The following is a 19117-nucleotide window of genomic DNA, read 5'->3' as shown; positions in this document are numbered from 1 at the left end:
TGTCTTTGAGGTTGGTGGATGAGATGGCGATTCGTTTAACCTCTCGGGCAAAGTAATGGATACGAGGCTGCTGCTGTCATGGAGGAAGCATCACGCTTGCTGCCTTTCTCCTCTCGCCTTTTCTTCTCCTCCGCTTCCAGAGCCCAGAGCAGGACCCTCCGAGACAAACTCCCTCGCGTCAACATCAGCAGTCCATCTGTCTCCCTCTCTCTCTCCTCACACACACACACACACACACTCTCGCTACAACACACAGTCGCACAGTTTACATTACCTTCATCCAGCCTGCCGGGGGAAGAGGCGAGGAAAAGAATACACAACAGTGGGTTTTCTCTGATGAGTATGATGAATATTTATAGTACAAAAGAACAGACAGAGAGGCTGCTGGGACACATTCACTCCGTTCCTGCTGGACTTTTCCCATCTTGGACTGAGAGAAAGAACACATCGTAAAAATGTCACAAAAAATATCCAACGTATCATGTCATTTATTCCTGAAGTCTAAAAGCTGAAAACAAGTAAAAAACATCTTAAATTAAGGCACTTTCTCAGTCATATTTGAGTGATCCCACTCAAGCATCCATTCTAAAAATGAACTCCACACTGCTTCTCAGGGAAATCTCTTTATTATTCAGGGTTGTGCGTATACATGCTGTGCGTCGTCGTCGTCTAAACCTCAAGATAAGACAGTCTGTGCGGCTGTGGAGAGGAATCCTTACATTGAATCCCATATAACAGACGAGTCAAGGAGGGTGAGAGCAGATGTTCAGTGAGCAGCTTGCCACTACAAATGAAACTGAATGCACTCAAGATAAAGCTTACATTTACGTACATAAAAACCTGCAAACCAACCCATTTTATACACTCAAACACGCACAGGCATGCAGGCCTCCACTGACAGATCCATGTGACATGAATGTGGGAGCTGAAACACAAGGCTGGAGCAGGATAACACAGCAGACTGGGTCATCTGGGAGTTACACTCAGTCCAATTCACCTGAGCAGTCTCACGTTATAGTCTAGTAAAAGTCTCCTTGTAGGCTAACGGTCAAGCCAGGACATTTTGTGAAAGTGCTGCAGGTTTTCAGGAGGCTGCTACTGCTGCTGTGCATATGTTTCTTTATGAGGACATTTACACACCTGAATTTCAATATAGGTCTGTTGATCAACAGGCTGCTAAAAAAACTTGAGCTGATATTGAGGTAATACTTTGCTGGTCTTGCTAATAAAAAAATAGGCTGGTGTTGCAGGTCTGGAATGAAGGACAGAAGGGCCACTCACCTCATGGTACTGTAACTATTCCAATACTTTCTACTGGCTTCTTAAGCATTGGCGTTTTTTTTTTATGGCAAAGCCACATTCACTAGCCAAAAACAGCAAAAACAAGCTAGGCCAGGGCTACAGATCAGAGGAGTGCTTCTTATTAAATATCAGTTCGTCATTCTGCCTGTGTGCCCGCGGTCCCGTCCAGCAGCAGCCTCCGAAGCTCCTGGGAGTCAGTCACAGGAAGAGAGCAGGTGAAGTCCTGGCAGACGTAGGCTGTGGCGACTCCATCCTGCTGGGACATGGAGGAGAGAACGGGCAGACGCTGGCACAGGAAGCTGTCTGCATCGTCATCAATGAGCATCAAGACCTGCCAGAGAGGGAAGGAGGGGTAAACGAGGGAGGACAAAACTTCTTATTGTGCTTTTTTAAGGTGGAGACTGCCACTGTGGTTCAGATTTAACCACCAGTGTTTCCAGACTGATCCACTGACGTTTCACACAAGCACTCATCTCATTATTACATTAGAATTAGGGAAATTGGAAATGTTACATGGGGGAATTATTAGACGATTAAACAATTTCTAAGACAAAAACTAAAATAAAAGTGTAAAATAAATGTAATATATTTCATCAGCTGATTGGTGGTGAGGGAAAAACCATTTTCTTGTCAGTTTCAGGGCTCCATACCATAAATCAGATTGTTACTGTACAGCCTCCAGACCAATCTGCATGCAGTCGGGTTTGCAAAGCTGCTCTCAGTAGAACGAGGATGCAATGCATTTACATTTTACTCCTAATAAGCTAAATGGGTTTGTGACTACCTCTGGAGATGTTTTGAGAGATTGGATTGTCAGTTTTATGTTTTTTCACTCTGTATGGCAGCAGTCCAGTCACTAAAGATGAGGTTAATATTCACGTCTTTAAAAGGTTTTGGATCAGAGCATCTCAGGAACGGACTGAGCCATTTCGATAGTGATTACTTTCTATTTTTCATGAATGTAACTTTGCAGTATTACCAAGATAAGCCTCCTAAAACAACACTCAACAGAACATTCACAGCACTGCTGCCCGTTCACGCTCCAAACAAATCATTCATATCTTTGTATCTGTTGGTGCTCTTGGACTGGCAGCCGAGTGGAGTTAAAGGGGGCTGCTCTGTCCGTCCCTGAGGAAGCTTCCTGTCAAACACATGTCATTTCCTTCTGGCCTGGCACCACCCCTGGTTCACAACCGAGCGAGAGATGACAAAATAAACAACGGACGCTGACAGAAGCGATAAAAGCGGGGAGAGGGGGAGACAGAGAGACAGCATGAGGAGAGAGGACTGACGATACATCTCATCTCAGGTGAAGTTCAGCCGGAGAAGACTGACGTGTTGTGTATAGTGGATGGAAGGTCAAACAGGAAGCGTCAAGGGTGCACAAACACTGACGACTGCTGGCTTGATGTATTATCAGAGCTGGACACGAAGCAGGAAGTGTCCATCATTTCAATCCACCTTGCAGAACACACACTTTTAAAGCTTTATGTCACCTACTGCATTGAAACATCAAACAAATGATGATATAAAGACAAAAGACGTATTGTGTCAACTCATCTAGTCCGGCTGCACCAAAAGAATTCCTATCAAACTATGTGCCCATGTGCCAGTAGCTAAAAGGGAAGGGGGCATCAGGTACCCCTGACTGCATATCCCTGCCTTCACCCTGGATCCAGCCTTGGCCATTAGACACCACTGTCCACAGAGCAGACACTCCTCCTCTGGCCCCCGTAGGACCACCAGCCATTCACTCACGCCATCATGTAGAGCTGTTTGCATCCTCTCCATCCCGTCTAAAGGAGCCTCGTGCTCTCATTCACCCGCCGTATCAATGTGCCTCGAGGGCTCTGCTCAGCCATTTAGACACTCATCGGTGCCAGTAGCCATCTGCACTTCTGATGCCAAGTGGTTACGCTGCCCAGCTCCTGCCGCTGAAGACCGTCTCCACAGCAGTGACGTCTGTGTGCCTCTATTACTAAATGTGCCGTCTGGTAAATAAAATTCCTCCTCGCGGGACGATGAAGTGATGCTGCTTTATCTTATCTTCTTCTCTACAGGGAAGCTGCAACACCTGTAGACACAGCTCAGAGAATAAATAACCCTGAAACACAGGAAACTATGGATTCTCACAGAGTGCTGTAGAGGGCTGGCTGGAAACATTTTGGGGGCATTAAAACACACACACACACACACACACACACACACATACACACACACACACACACACACACACACACACACACACACACACACACACACACACACACACACACACACACACACACACACACACACACACACACACAGGGGAAGACTGGCAAGGACTGTGATGGAATGTGGTCATAATAGTGTGACTGTTGCTATGGAGACAGGAGGAGGACTTCCCCGCCAAGATGAACCTTTTCCTGTCTTGTCCTGACTCTTGTTTTGGCTTGTCAGCCTCATGCAGTCCCTCCCTGGGCCCAGACCACATCCAGCCACGCACCCTCGGCTTTAAGGTCACGCTGTAGTCTGTCTGTGTCACAACAACACTATCCGCACACCCCCCTGAGGACTGGACGAGATGGGTGTATGTGTGTGTGCGTGTGCGTGTGTGTGGGAGAGCGATGGAGGAAGCGAGCAAGTGACAGAGACAGGGAGACAGATTATGTGTGATTGTATATACAAGGCTTGTGAATGTGATGTAGTGAATTCTAAGTGTGTGGTCTGTGCAAAACGTGTGTACGCGTGTGCGCGCGCGCGCGCGCGTGTGTGTGTGTGTGTGTGTGTGTGTGTGTGTGTGTGTGTGTGTGTGTGTGTGTGTGTGTGTGTGCGTGTGTGCAGACAGCAAAGTTGGCTACACATGAGAGCACAGTCAAACTCCCACGAGGTTAATCCCTTCATACACTGGGCAACCCTGAAACAAACACACACCAACACACACACACACACACATTAACACACATCTCCCACCCGTTAAATGTCCCTACACTGACAGCTCCCTCCCACTCCTCCTCTCTCACCCTGCCAAACCAGTCAAGCTCAGACACTTTAAAAGAACACAGCGTACCTGTGCTGACAGTAACACACAAACACACACACACACACACATCTTCAGAAGCTGTTTGAGTGTGGTCCCCCTCTGGTTTGTGGCCCAGCTGGAATGCACGTGACTCGTGGGCCGACCACGACCGGCGAGGTGGAGCCAAAGAAACACAACGAACACACCCAGCACACGATGTTTGAGAGCCGCTGTCACACACGAGGAAGAGTGACGGCGGCTGTGAATGGTGCCGAGTGCAGCCGTGCATGAGGAGATTTACTTCCTCTTCCCGCTCACTCTATTTTGTCTCTCTCACACGCACACACATACACAACACACACACACGAATGGACCTGCACAGTCATCATAACAACCTGGTGTCTGGACCGCCGCCCCAGGACAGAAACAGACACACACACACACACACGTTCACACTCAAAATGTTGTGAGTGATGGAGGGAGGCGGCGCAGCAAGGCCGCATGCGACACACACACACTGTCGGTCAGTCGCTGACACCAACTTCAACATGGGCTTCACTCGCTCAGCTGAATATTCGCCAGGCGAGAAAGGAAGGGGAGGAGGGGGAGGCGAGGGCGGCAGAGAAAAAACAGGGATGGAGATTTTTTTTGGAAGATTTGACTGATCGGGTTGAAAGCCCTCCATGGAGAGTTGCCACATCTCTACCCAGCTGAACATGTACGACAGATTTTGAAGCGAGGTGTCACTCGTATCACACTAAAAGGTCAACACCAGAGAGGCAGCGGTGCTTTCACGGGCAGCTGCCTGAGACACAGCCGTGCACACAACACTGTTTTTCACCAGGTTCAGCAGGAAGAGTTCAATTAACCTTAACATAGATCCCATATGTGCTGACCTCCAAAATGCACATCTCATAGCTGGAACAGAAGACTAAAAGGAAAAGTTTGTTTGCTCTGGTCTGGATCAGCTGATGAGTCGATGATATTTGAGTGTTTTTGGTTCAGTGCATGAACGTAAACACACAGGAATGAGGTCCACGGGCTTCATGGAACATATTACACTGCTGCAGTCTAGTTCCACACAGTGAATTCAAGACCTGATAAAATATGAAGCATACAGCACAAATCATGCAAACATACAATATCATCCATAATGACTGCATCGCCCACAATAACCTGATAGACCCAGAAATATTAAAAGGACTAGATGTGATGGAATCAACAGCATGGAAAAATCTCTCCATGTGGGCACGTTTATACATTGTCTCGTGGTAAATATAATGTTATCGCTCAACTCTGCTTCAAATACTAAATGCAAATGTGATAACAATGGTGATGAAAATAAAGCAGTAATTAGAATAGGATGGATCCAGCCGGCTCATTTACCCCCCTCGCACGTACAATCTTCCTCCCACAGAGTAACACATCCCTGCACACATGCTCTCACACACACTGATACGCATGCATGAAATGACATATCACAAATGAATCATCTGCTTTCACTCCAACTCAACTCCCGTACAACTCATATCCTTTAATTCATCTTGTTACCAGGCTCAAATAAAGGTCAGAAAACACACACACACACACACACACACACACACACACACACACACACACACACACACACACACACACACACACACACACACACACACACACACACACACACACACACACACGTGCTGACTTGTGCATCTTCCGACCTGAGCAGAGCACGTGGGCGAGCCTGTTCCGGCGGTGTGTTCTGTGCTTTGACACGCCGAGCATCAGTTCTCAGCTGCTGACTCTCCACAGGACTCTCTCCACTAAATCACCAGCGTCTGCAGTGAGATGTGAGGACGCCTTGGCCTCAGCAGAATTAACGGCCCCTCTCCTCAATCAGGCCCTGACACACCGACAACATACTTCATCAGTTTATGTTGCATTTAAGATGAAAGGGGGTTCTCATTTGCTCAAGTCATAAAAGTCAGGTCGGGCTAAAAATGTTGAGGGTATCAAATGTGACATATGAGGGTTATTAAATGTCCCAGATGGTACAGACTTGGAAGTAAATGTCATGTCTTCGGATGGCAGAATGGCCAAACAGTTTAATGATAGAGGAATGTTAGAGAGGAAATTGACATTTCAGGACAACATCATACCAATAACCAGAACCTCTGACTGCTGCTATCTCACTGGAAAACCTTTGTTTCTAAAGATTCTGGCTCCTGCTTCCAGTGGTCATTCTTTCACAGTCTGGGTCAAGCTGCTCAAAGGCCAATGAACAGTAACAACCCCTGAGAAGCACAAGAGTCGGAACGTGTGAGATTAAAGACGACTGGACTCCATTCGAGGTGTTTCATTAGCTCTCAGTCACACAGCAGGTCTGAATGGGAAATGAGATCAAAAATTCTGCTTTCTTCCCTGCATCATCACAGGAAACTGTAAACTTAGGCAGCGTAGAGAAACAGAGTCTTATGTCATGTGTGAAATGACGACCAGCTGGACCATGAAGGCTGTTACATCACACTGAGGAGTCATCTGCGCACGAGCCCACGTGTTATTTCATGCTACAGTAATGTATGCGCGCATCAACATATGCTGTCTTTTCATGACAGTCGAATGCGACCCAGGAAGTAAACTGTGGTGTTTGCATCCTGATAGATATGCAGACAGGCACATCTACAGACAAAGGCAGCCCTCGAGTTTCGCAGGGAGACACTGATTGGGGATTTAGCTCCGGTGCTGCAGTCAAAGACTAGTCGCCTACACTCTGGGATCAACTGTTGTTTCTCAACATGTCTGCAGCAGTGAAAACATCACTAATCCTGCATTAAGCGCTGATGTTTCAGAAGGTTTGCAGTCTTTTTAAGAGGTTTGATTTTGTGGCAATTTGACTGGAAATTGAAAACTGAAGTTGAAATACTGTTTTAGCATCTTCTCTTAAATGCTCTGAAGAGTTTCACTGCAAATCAATCACAAATAAATGATGAGTTGATCAGTAGGTTATCAATGCTTCAATCCTTTCAGGAAAGGCACCGTCCTCCATGGCAGAGTGAGGAGAGCGATCTGGATCATCGCTTCCCATTGGCTCATCGGATACAGAGACTGAGGAGTAACCGCAGCAGCAGCAGTATCAGCACAGCCACTCCTGGCTTCCGTGATGAGGCAGATGATGAAGGACGCCAAAACAGGATGTTTAAGTGTACTGTATGTGGGTATATAGCAGGCAGGACAGAGGCAGCGAGTAAGAACACAACACATCTGATCTGAGGTGTTTGGGCTGTGCTCACTCAACTGCATGTACAGAACGTGTATGTAGTTCAGAGAAGATGCAGGATCTTCTTCGATGGACCGTCCTCCAGGATGTGGAAATGTCTAAATGCAAATTGAGTCTTGGCACCGTCAGCGAACAAAAATGCTCAGAACCGCTTTCCTTAACTGCGACTGCCAGTGAGATTTTGGCTTCGATTCGAGTGTTTCCACTATTTATGGCCAGTTTTTAAAATGTTCTTTATAAAAGTTACCATGAAGGCTTGAGACCAGTCTTATGTTTTTACAATGTTTTTACAATCTCTACCCCAAATGGGGAACATACACAGGGAAGATACAAACTGGAAAAGTCACATTTTGAAATAAAGAAACTCAAGTCAACTTGGAAGACCGTGTGAAGCCCTGATGCATCCCTGATTGTATCAGAGGGAAACATTCACAGCCTATACAGATAAAGAGCGACAGACTGAGGAAGACACATAAGCATCTGCAACTGTGCATGTGTGTCTGTGTAAATGCATGTGCACAGGCATCTTATCGGTTCAGCATGGGTTTTATTTACCAAGCTGAGATGTGGATAAGCATGGAGCGTAAAGCAGCAGACGTCCAGACAAGATACAACCACGGGGAGAGGATTATATCTCCGGCAACACCGCTAAAGCTGTCCACTCTCTGCTGGAGCCTCACTGCACACACACCTCCCCCATAGCTTTATGGATGCACCACGGCACATGGTGGAATTACCAGATAGAAAGATGAGGGGGAAAAAAGAAAAAAATCACTCAATGGTGGGATATGTAAAATTTCAGATTAACAACTCCAGGAACAATGGAGTGAAATAAACGTTAAGAGTCTCAGTGGAAGTGAATTTTAAAGCACGGTTGCGTGCGTAATTAGAGAGAGAAAGCAGGAGACAGAGGATGAGTGGCTATCTGAATGCATTACAGTCTGCCTGGGAAGCACTTTGCCACAACAGGAACCATCTGGGACCTTTCCCACAGCTGTCAATCAGCCTGGGTTCTGCTCCCTGACTGGTTATTGGACTTAGCAGGTCATTTGCAGGGAATCAATTCCTGGAACCCAATACTGCACACACACATGCAGCCTCTGATGAGAGAACAGAGGGATTGTGATGGAGGGGAGGAAGGAATGGAGGGGTAACGAGGCAGCCGACTGAAGGGAGGGAGGTCAAAGGTCACAGAGGAGGAGTGTGAGATTGCCTGGCTCTAATCCGCCTCTGCACTGTGCTGCCACCAGCACTCGTTAGTTTCCGCTCTCTATCTCCTCTCGTCTCCTTCCTTCCCTCCCTCTGCTTGCCCTCCCTGTCACCCTGCTAACTCTCCCATGTGTCTGAGGTCTTGTTAGGGATTTGCAGTCATTTCCCGGTGCTTTGAAAAGGACCCGCTCTTAAAGTCCATACCCCTCCCTGGCGTCACCTCTCCTATCTATCCTCTGTCCCGCTTTCTCCCTCCTCATGAGGAAATGTGAGCGGGAAAGATGCAGAAGGGCATGGAAACAGGAATAAATGGCTAACTTGTCTCCTTACACGTATCTCCTTCAAGGAATCCTTCCATGTCGTTTCTTAAATCCTACAAAATCCCTGTAATACCTCCTTCTTTCTCTGCCCCGAGCAACTTTGGCGAACACCAGCATCTTGAAGTCGTCCTAACACTTGCCACAGACACCTTTCCCCATCACATCCACTCAACTTTCTCACTTAAGTGCACTCCAGAGATAAACCACCTACTCTCTGTGATTGTCTGACTCTAATAACACAGACAAGAAGACACTGTGGGGGGGGGGGGGCAAATCACAGTTGAGGCTGATTAATAAGCAGCATCGACATGAGGCATTCAGGCTAACAACAATGGGCACTGCAGTCCTTGTAAAATATTCTTCAGCTCATAAAAGACCACACACGTGAATCTGGAATCAGGAATTGATACTTTGAACCGCTGTCAACGCTCCTGCCAGGATGCTTTGTTGCTTTATTACCAGAACAACCTTGAGAACACAGAAAAGTGTATCCTGCTAATGTAAATCATTATGATTCATGCTGAATGCTTTCCATCTTGTGTTAACATGTTCCATAAAACGCCAAAAGAGAAAAACAGAAGGAGAAAACCAAAGTGAAATGCTGGGGGGGTTGAGAGTAAAGTGTCATTTTTCAGGATTGGAATGAATTCTGTGGTTGTTAATAATTCAGACTGGAAGAGATCTAGCACCATGCAGCTTAAATCAAGCTGCAGTTGCTGCATTAACGTGAACAAACTATCGGTAGAAAACAATAATAATAATAATAATTAATAATGATAATAATAATAATAAAGCTGTTCCAATGTTCCACATGCTACTTTTACATACTATAGGGGTAATCTGGTGCAGCAGAGCACTGCTAATCTCCACAATCAAGGCAGATCCAAGTGTCACTCTTGGTCTTTAGCTCCCAGCACTCCTGCTGGGAGCTAAAGGTTACTGCGCTGACAGGGATGTTCCTGGACAGAAAAAAAAACAAGCAAATGCAGAAGTCCTAATGTTCTAACTGGGGGGCCAAAGCAGAAAAAGGACCAATGCTATGATCCAATGCTATGATCCAATAGGGATGCTCAGAAATACAAGTCAGCCCTTTAGTCATGGTGTCATTTCAGATTTACAGTAAAGGCTGTGCATTATTTCACACCTCCATGTGAGGGACACAGAGAGCAGACGAGCAGAAACATAGACTCCTACCAGAAAGATCATAAACACACACACACACACACACACACACACACACACACACACAGGGCAGGAGAATGAGGAATGTGAGGGAGAGGAGGGAAAGTCTGCTGGAGAGACTGCATCTCTAGCCATGTTCCTCTCACAGTTTCACAGCCTCTACAATCAACAAACCTCGACCCGGCTCTAATCAAGCTATGTTTCTGTGTAATAGAAAAATTAAGCAGAATTTATCGCAGCAATTATAATCAAAAGTGATGTTTCAGTAAGACTGTTAGGGCCGTAATTGATTCCAGGGAGCAAAAAGCGCAGCAGAAGCTGTGAGTGCTGGGCCGAGCCGAGAAGCTCGGAGTCTTGTGGTGAATTTAAATAGTAAATAAATTAAATGAAGTGAAGATCTTAGAACGCGCGTGTGTGTGTGTGTGTGTGTGTGTGTGTGTGTGTGTGTGTGTGTGTGTGTGTGTGTGTGCTTAGATTAGCATGAGTTGGGCTCTGAGCACCTCATTCAGCACAATTAGAGCACGCCGGCCTCGAACCGGGAAAACAGGCGAGCAGTAATTGGATTTAAATTAGACATGTTCTCTGCTCATAGCTACCTAATGTAACGTGGAGCACAATCCCCTCACTCACTCTTCCCTCTACTTCTCCCGTTTATCTCATTTAACATCCCTCCATCTTTCCACCCTTCACACTTACACACAGCGTTTCACCCTCTTCTTGACTCCATCGCACACTTCATCCTTTATCTGTCTCATTCTGATTCCCATTCTACACCAGCCTAATTACTTTTCTTCCAGTTCATCTTATCCATCACTGAATCTTGTGTTTTTTCTGCCGCTCTCAAGGTGTCTGTTAGTATCTTTTGATTACTACCAGGAATTAATTGCAAAGCATATTTCAAAACTGAATTAATCTTTCAGAGGATAAAATGTCAGAAAATGGTGAGGAGTGCCAATTACAGTCTCCAAGAGCCCAGGGTCACGCCTTCAAATAGCTTGTTTTGCTCAACAGCCAAAACCCAAGGAGCAGGAGTCGGTAACTGACTGCTAAAGACTAAACTTCCTGGCAATCAATTGATCATTTAATTAAAGGAGGAGGGCACTGGCAGAGCACAGCCCTTCACCGAGGCCAACAGTCCACTCAGTGTAGAAATCAGAAAACATGATGTTAAGCATCAAATATAACTACAGATAGATTATATGTTGAAACAACAGAAGAAAACAAGTGTGAACATCAAGTAGAATACAGGAACTCTGATCGTACATGTCACTGATATCTGTTTCACATTTCCATAGCCACAACTTTTTCTTCTCCCTCTCCTTTCTCACCTCATCAGTAATGTCTGTGCACATATTCAGAGCATGCACATGTGATTTGCATATGCATGTGTGTGTACCGGAGTGTGTTTACATGTTGCAGCTGTTGCTATTTGGGTACACGCTTGCCGAAATACTGCATCAGAAAGTGCGTGTGCCTGCTCCTGTTTGTGTATGTGTGTGTGTGTGTGTGTGTGTGTGTGTGTGTGTGTGTGTGTGTGTCTTACAGCTGTTGTAGGCAGCAATGTTATTCCTCTGGGTGGGCTGTCTCATCCCCAAGAATGAGTGTGTGCGTGTGTGTCTTGTGCTGCATCATCACATCTCAGCCGAGCCAAGATAGCTGCTTCTGCCACTAATGACCCGCTGTTTTCATAACATCTGGACACACACATGCTCACACACTCTCTCCCCCTCCTCGGTCTCATTTACTCTTTTCCCATCCCTCCCTTCATCACGCTGCTCAATGAAGGCTCATTAGAACCAAATCTGGATCTGTTGTGTCACTCTGGCAGGCCGGTCCAGGAATGCTTTTCTCGGTCTGGCATCTGCACACACACACACACACACACACACACACACACACACACACACACACACACACACACACACACACACACACATATACTGTATACACACAGAGCTTCCTCTTTGCATTCAGTGAAAAGAAAATTCAAGTGAAGTCTGCTTTATTTCCATGCCACACATCTCTAGTTCTAGCCTAAGTGTCTATCGCTTTCTCATTTACTATCTTATTGGTCCCAGTGGTAAAGACCAGTGTGTTTCTCTGGTCACCATCATCTCTTCTCTCATCCTTCAGTGAGAACTTTAAAACTCCATTCCTCTTGTTTCCACCATTAATTCATAATTCATGAGCAGATGCTGCCCTCAATCAGGCTGAAATCTTACCAGTTTGAAACTGATGCATAACATAGATAATTGCATGATGTTAATTGGACTGAAGACACAAATGACCCGCAAATACTACAAATACAAGGGATCAGAAATCCAACTGAAAAATAATCCTGCCACAACATCCTTTCCAACCCACTTCTGATATTTAGATTTTCTTATAGACCGCTACGATGGTTCCCCACCAGAGAACCCCACATGATTAACCTGATGGTAATAAGGCGCAGCATGTGACTGGTCCTGGATTGGTGTGATAACATAACATACATCCCCTTTAATAATAGATCTACCCTAATAATGGCTCTATCTGATCTCTGTCTCTCTGCAGGGATCTGTCATGGCCTGATGTTACTGCAGCCACCGCCTGATCCTGCACAGCTCATCTATATTTCAATAGGGCACTGTTGAGAGTGTGTGTGTGTGTGTGTGTGTGTGTGTGTGTGTGTGTGTGTGTGTGTGTGTGTGTGTGTGTGTGTGTGTGTGTGTGTGTGTGTGTGTGTGTCACTGGACAATCACAGCTTTAATTTACTGATGTAATTTTGATTACGGGCTGGTCCAATAAACAGAACTCAGCGAGCAGTCTTACCCAGTCAGGGTACTTTTAGCCACTTGAACAGCACGTGAAGCTTCATGAACAGTTCTGCATAAACCAGTGACAAGAGAAGCAAAACATCACACACTGATGGATGTAGTTTACTCTGGGCGGCGCTCGTCCTCACCCATCACTTCATGTATGAATTGCTGACGAAGGTCAGAAAAAGTCCAAATCTCGATTCCACTGGCCATGTTTGGCTGTTGTGCTGCAGACTGAACTGGGAATAGTTCAATATTTTCAGAAATATTCTACTTCCCTTCTCTGTTCAGAGTTAGATAAGATAAGCGATAGCACTCGAATGTCTGTATGGTACATGAATCCGTAACTAGCAGATGGTTAGCTTAGCTTAGCACAGAGGTTGGATACAGGGTGAAACAGATAGCCTGGCTCTGTCCAAAGGTTAAAAAAATATATATCTGCCTAAAGCTAAAGCTCATTTGACCCATCACATCCCATTTGTTTAATCTGAATCTTAAGAGCCGAAGTGTAAGAAACTTTCAGGAATCATGCTTTCAGCTCAACTTAGCATGAGCACTATCTTCTTTTTTACCAGACATACATAAGTGGGATAATTTTTTCATCTAATTCTCAGCAACAAAGCTAAATAAGCTAGTTTCCTGAAATACTGACTTATTCCTTTAAATTACAACCTCTTGAAGAGAACCCAAACCTCTGAGAAATTTGGCCAACACATAAATATGACAGCCTTGGCTACCCATGCTGAAGTTAAAGTCTGACTCAGACTGACAGCTGTCCAATTCATAACAAACAGGCTGCATGAGGCTGGCAGGAAAGCTCACACGCTAACACACACTAAGAAATTCTTCAACTGCAGAGTTAAGATTTAGAGCCACTAGGCATCCAGACGTTAGGAAAGGGCTTTAAGGTCGGCTAATGCCTGGAAAGAGATATCTGGGAAGTTAGTACACTGTGGAGACGAGAGGAGCTCAGGCTGACCTTTAAAGAACCGCACTTAAACCAGCCAACACCCCGGGCTCTGTAGGTTTGTCTCACTCTGCATCTGTGCGTGTGTGAGTGTGCGTGCGTTCATGTTTCAAAGGTTACTGGGAATCTGCTGCCGCTGTCAAGGTACCGATGCTCGAGTAAATGAATGCATGTCTACGTGCTCCAATTTGAATTTTGCTCTTCAGGTCGCTTTAGGGACTGATGACACGTACGCTTGTCAGAGACGATGCATCACTCTTTCACACACACTTACCTTATGTGGTAGGAAGAGGGAGTTGACTGTTGCTAGAAGACTTGTGGTGTCTGGGGCATCCTTCTGGCCACAGATCACGATCTAAAAGAAATAAATAAAAAGTGGTGAAAATGTGAAAGAAAGGGAAGATGGGAGAGGACAGAAATAACGAGATGAAAGAATATGAATAGAGTGAAATAAGAGGGGAAAGGTGACACATCAGAGGAGGGGAGAGAGGGAGGAAGTGAAAGAGGTCAGTGCTGTGTTTGTAGCAGTAACAAGGGAGGCAGGTGTTTTCCCTGGGACTGCCTCGCCCCTGAGCTTGTTACCCTCGCCCCGCAGCCTCGATCCATCCTCCGCAGGTCACACGAGACGATAGGAGGCTAACGATCCCTTCCTCGCTCCGGTTCTGCCGTCTCTGTTCCTCTGATTGCACAGCACACGCCTTCAGCTGTAAGTTTTCTGAGGGTGGCCGAGAAACTTTGGGGAAACTCCTGCTGTGCTACTATGTTGGTTTCGGTGGTTTCAGGCTAACTGAGGGTGTTAATATTTCAAAACTGATTTATATAACTGAGGCCAAACAGCTCAAATAAGCCATTAAATGCATGACGGCTGTAAAAAAACAGGGAGATTTTGGGAGTCTGTGTGTCCAGGGGTTGAGTGTGCAGCTGATGGAGCCGCTGTCCTCAGATGACCTGTCTCACTGCAAACAAAAATACAATTCTGAATTTGTTTTTCAGCCCAGAAAAGCATCCTTGATCATAAGTGAACCACAATGGTGTAATTGGCTCTAACCCTCTGCAGTCTACTTAGTGGGTAGATTGAGTAGGCTGTGATTTGTCAGTCTATAATATGTTCAGCTGATATTCAGTGATCCAGTCCCAACAGTGCTCACCCAGCTTGCTACAGGCATTAATGTGTACTTGCCCTGAAACAGGAAGCTGCTCCTGTGTGACAGATTTTGATGCTAAGCTTCCAGTTTCTTTTACCAATGACTGGTCATTTCTTTTATTCCTATTGAACTGTTGCTCAGAGGCATCGGTGTCTCTCTCTGCCCTTCAATCATCAGTCTGCCTGAGCCACTGTACAGCGATTTGTTCTCCATGTGTATAACATGAGCTCTTCTGCAAACAAGACCATTCAGAAGCTTTTCTGGCAGACTATTCCAAACTTTTGAACCATGGTGTATAATTTATAGCCTTTACATGATGCTTGATCCTAACAGCAAGTGTAACATGAATTTTTATTTGTTCATCATAATTAGGAGTGTACCACTCAATATTGGAATAGTGCCCGTCGTAAGTTCTGAAGTAGCGTTACAGACACAGGTTAGGTCTTTCTTTCCTTTCTATTTTTTTTTGGTTGGAGCCGGCTGTGTTTACATGTGATGCGCAGCTGTTACCATGGTTATTGTGACGTCACCTGCGGTCAAGTCGGTTGGCGCAAACTGGTGATTGCTTATCTGACACACCTGGAAGACGCTGTGCGAGAGACTGAATCGCCACACACTCAACGGATGTCAGTGCTCAGCACACATCTGGTGGCCGCGGAACATCTTCCACTGTGAAGACGGTCGTTTAGCTTTAAAGTTTAGAAGCGCCATGGACACCTCACCACCTGCTTCCAGGGATCCATCTCTCTCTCTCTTACCCTGAACTCCTGACTTTGTCAGCACGACGGGGCTGGTCCGCTCAGGAGAGCGCGGGCTGTTTGAAAAACCGAGAGAGGACGCTGACGCGAAGGCCAAGAACCTTGAGCCGCCATCAGACCGGTAGGCATAGCTGCGCCCCTCACTCACTTCTGTTTACCAGCCAGCTGTGTTTGATTTTCTTTTCCTTTTCTTTACGTTGTGGTGTGACAGGTTTTATAACTTGCTGTCGTCTCACCGTACAGTAGTGTTACACCAGAATCTGGCTGATTTCTTTTCTCAGTTGCATTTCAAGCCTGCAGTATGTTAGATCTGCTATGAATCATACAGGAGTAGAGGAAGTAAAATATCTAGCATTCAAATCAAACATTTACTTACAGAAGAGATATAATGGTTCACTGTTAAAAGAACTTAGTTCTCTGGAGCGCTGTGGCCTGCTGTAGCCCTTCAGTGCATGCTCATTGATAATAACAGTGAGTCAGCAAAGCCAATATGGTGATGTTCATTGTTTCACCGGCCTCTCCTCAGCTTTTGTTCAGCTGCTGTGTATTCTGTGGTTCAGTTCTTGCTGGTGAATGCGATGTCGCTTGTGCTCGCACGATTTGTCAGGCAAGGCGAAACACTTACTGCAGTGGGTGGACATGAAAACGATTTCAGGCTAACAGCCAGGTAAACACACCCACTCCCCAAGCAAAGCAAGCCTTGAGGGCTCACCACAGAAAGCCAGGGCTTAACAATAACAGTCAAACAAATTTGGACCACTGGTTAAAACCTTTTGTTTGATTTCTGTGTCCCTCTGAAGAAAATCCTTTAATGTGCGTTAACACAGATAAAAAGTAAAGTAGCAGATTGATAACCTGTTTAAGCGTGTAGTGCTGGGCCATAAGAGCCCGGACCATTTCAGGCAGCGCTATGGGGACCCTGGTCAGACGGTCAGAGAAGGCTGTCAGTAGCTTCTGGGACCTCTGGAGCCACTCCTGTCTTCCAGTGTAGTGAGACAGACGCAGGAGATTGGACGCCGACACTGAGTTAGCACTGGGCTCTGCTCCGTCCTGGTCTGAGAGACACACACAGAAAGACACACAACACTTTTACAATGCTGAGAGTTAAAGTCTTAGACTGGCAGCACACAAACTAGACTGAATATACCTTTACAAAGAGGCAAATCATTTCAAGAAGCAACTTAGCTACAGCTACACAAGGTAGTAGTCACATGTCAAACAGATGTATGTGTGTAATAAGATGGGCGCACAGCAGATACTGTGTCTGTACTTGTTAATGAGACAGAAATCAAATGTGATGCCTCTGGTCCAAAACATTCTGCCAAGCATGCCAGAGTGTCTCATGTGTGGCGTGATGTGATGGGACTAACAAATGACCTCATGACTTAGCCCTGTTAAGTGATTGGTCCTTATCTCTTATCAGTGTCCAATGAGAACCTGGAGGTGATCTTCTCATAACCCATGACCTCGCAACGTGTCTGCTTCTCAGCAATGCTCTGACTCTGAGAGTGTGAGTGTGTGTGAGTGTGTGTATGAGAGAGAGACTTTTGCTTTGAAGTCAAACTGCAATTTTAAGTAAAAACTAAAAATACCACACACACACACACACACACACACACACACACACACACACACACACACACACACACACACACACACACACACACACACACACTACTGTACGCTGTATATACAATATATTTTATGACAACCATGAATTTAAAATCACATATAGAGGCACATGAGCATCCATGCATGACTAAACTGCAGAAATAATTTGATTGTATCCTGCAGTATGTTTCAGCTCTCCTCAGCCCCATGGCAAGAAGTTTGACATACACACACACACACAACACACACACACACACACACACCATAAACACACACAGAGGTTGAGCGAGCAGGTCTATCCACTCTCCACATTTCACACATCTCTCTTCCTAAAGAGCGCCATGGAAGGAGGTCATATACATACACAGCCATGACAAAACTACCTCCAAACACACACACACACTCACACACACATGAAAAACAGACTAATGAAAGTCACGCAAAGCAATGACAGACTAACCCAGGAACACATACACACACACCGCACAAATACACTCCGGGGCTCCAATGTCTTCAATATTAAATGAAAAAATAATAATCACATTAATTAACAATGGAAAACATATCAATATAACAATAATTTGTGAAATAATTTAAGATTTTTAAAACTCGATGCACAAGATATTATTTTATCCATCTTATTTTTTTGTATCTTTGCCTACAATGAATTAAAAAATGCTGTCCAATTAAGTTCAGTCAGCATGAAAACAAACAATGAATCAACATTTCATCATCTAAAGCTGAGTTTTAAGAACTTTTTCCATTCTATCACACATTGTTGGTTCATTCATATATTTTACACAATATATTAATCTGATTGTTATTTCATAATGTCTTTTTATTCATTTAATATTGAACTTTTTGGGCTTTATAAAACACCACAGGAGACAAAAAATATCTGAACTCACACTTTGTGCTACTGCATATCATTTTAACCCTACTGCTCCAAAGGAAACACACACAGGGGAGTGTGGCAGGGCTGTATGATGCAGAGTGGCAGGGCGGTGTGGTAATCTGTCTTATAGTGACAGGCCACGCTGCTGGGACAGGCGTCCACAGTGCAGCGGCTGTAGCGTCACTAATGGGCTTCAACCCTACACGGAGCCGCCACCATAATGGCACAGTCAATCCTCTCAGATGAGAAACCTCTCACACGTCAGCTCCGATAAACACACACCGATGTAGGTGTGACAGCGTGGAGACGGGCAGTCCCGCACACACACAGCTCGCACGCATACGGAACCATCATCTCTGATCTGTCAACAGATCTTAACAAGAATAACTATTAGCTTTTTGCCTGTTCGCCCGCCCATCTGTGGTACCCTGCTCCTGTCTGAACTATTTGCACCAAGTGATCTGTCACAGGCACATGAGTTTGTGTGTGGATACTTTTTATGTGAAAAAAAAAATAAAAAATATGGAACGGTGTCATCTGGAACACTGGAAGTGACAATCTTCCAGATAGAATTCTCAGTTTGGAGTTTGTTTGTTGTTTCTTACGCAGAGGTTAAATGGTAACACATGAGGAATAGCTTAGTGCCTTTTTCAAGCTTGCCGCT

The 19117-nt window shown here is 45.3% G+C and overlaps 1 protein-coding gene across 1 annotated transcript in view; it reads right to left on the bottom strand.

Moving 5' to 3' along the window:
* Positions 1-609: 609 nt before the first annotated feature.
* The window catches only part of spata20 (spermatogenesis associated 20), a 33367-nt gene continuing 14859 nt past the window's right edge, over positions 610-19117 (bottom strand). Inside the window, exons 14-16 of the mRNA XM_070991150.1 lie at positions 16803-17002; positions 14319-14399; positions 610-1633 (exon numbers count right to left, since the gene is read on the bottom strand). Coding sequence (XP_070847251.1) covers positions 1439-1633; positions 14319-14399; positions 16803-17002 — 476 coding nt within the window. The 3' untranslated portion in view covers positions 610-1438. The remainder of the gene's footprint in view (positions 1634-14318; positions 14400-16802; positions 17003-19117) is intronic.

The sequence above is a fragment of the Chaetodon trifascialis genome, chromosome 21 (assembly GCF_039877785.1).
Source record: "Chaetodon trifascialis isolate fChaTrf1 chromosome 21, fChaTrf1.hap1, whole genome shotgun sequence".
NCBI lineage: Eukaryota > Metazoa > Chordata > Actinopteri > Chaetodontiformes > Chaetodontidae > Chaetodon > Chaetodon trifascialis.
This window is presented reverse-complemented; position numbering and strand designations above follow the sequence as displayed.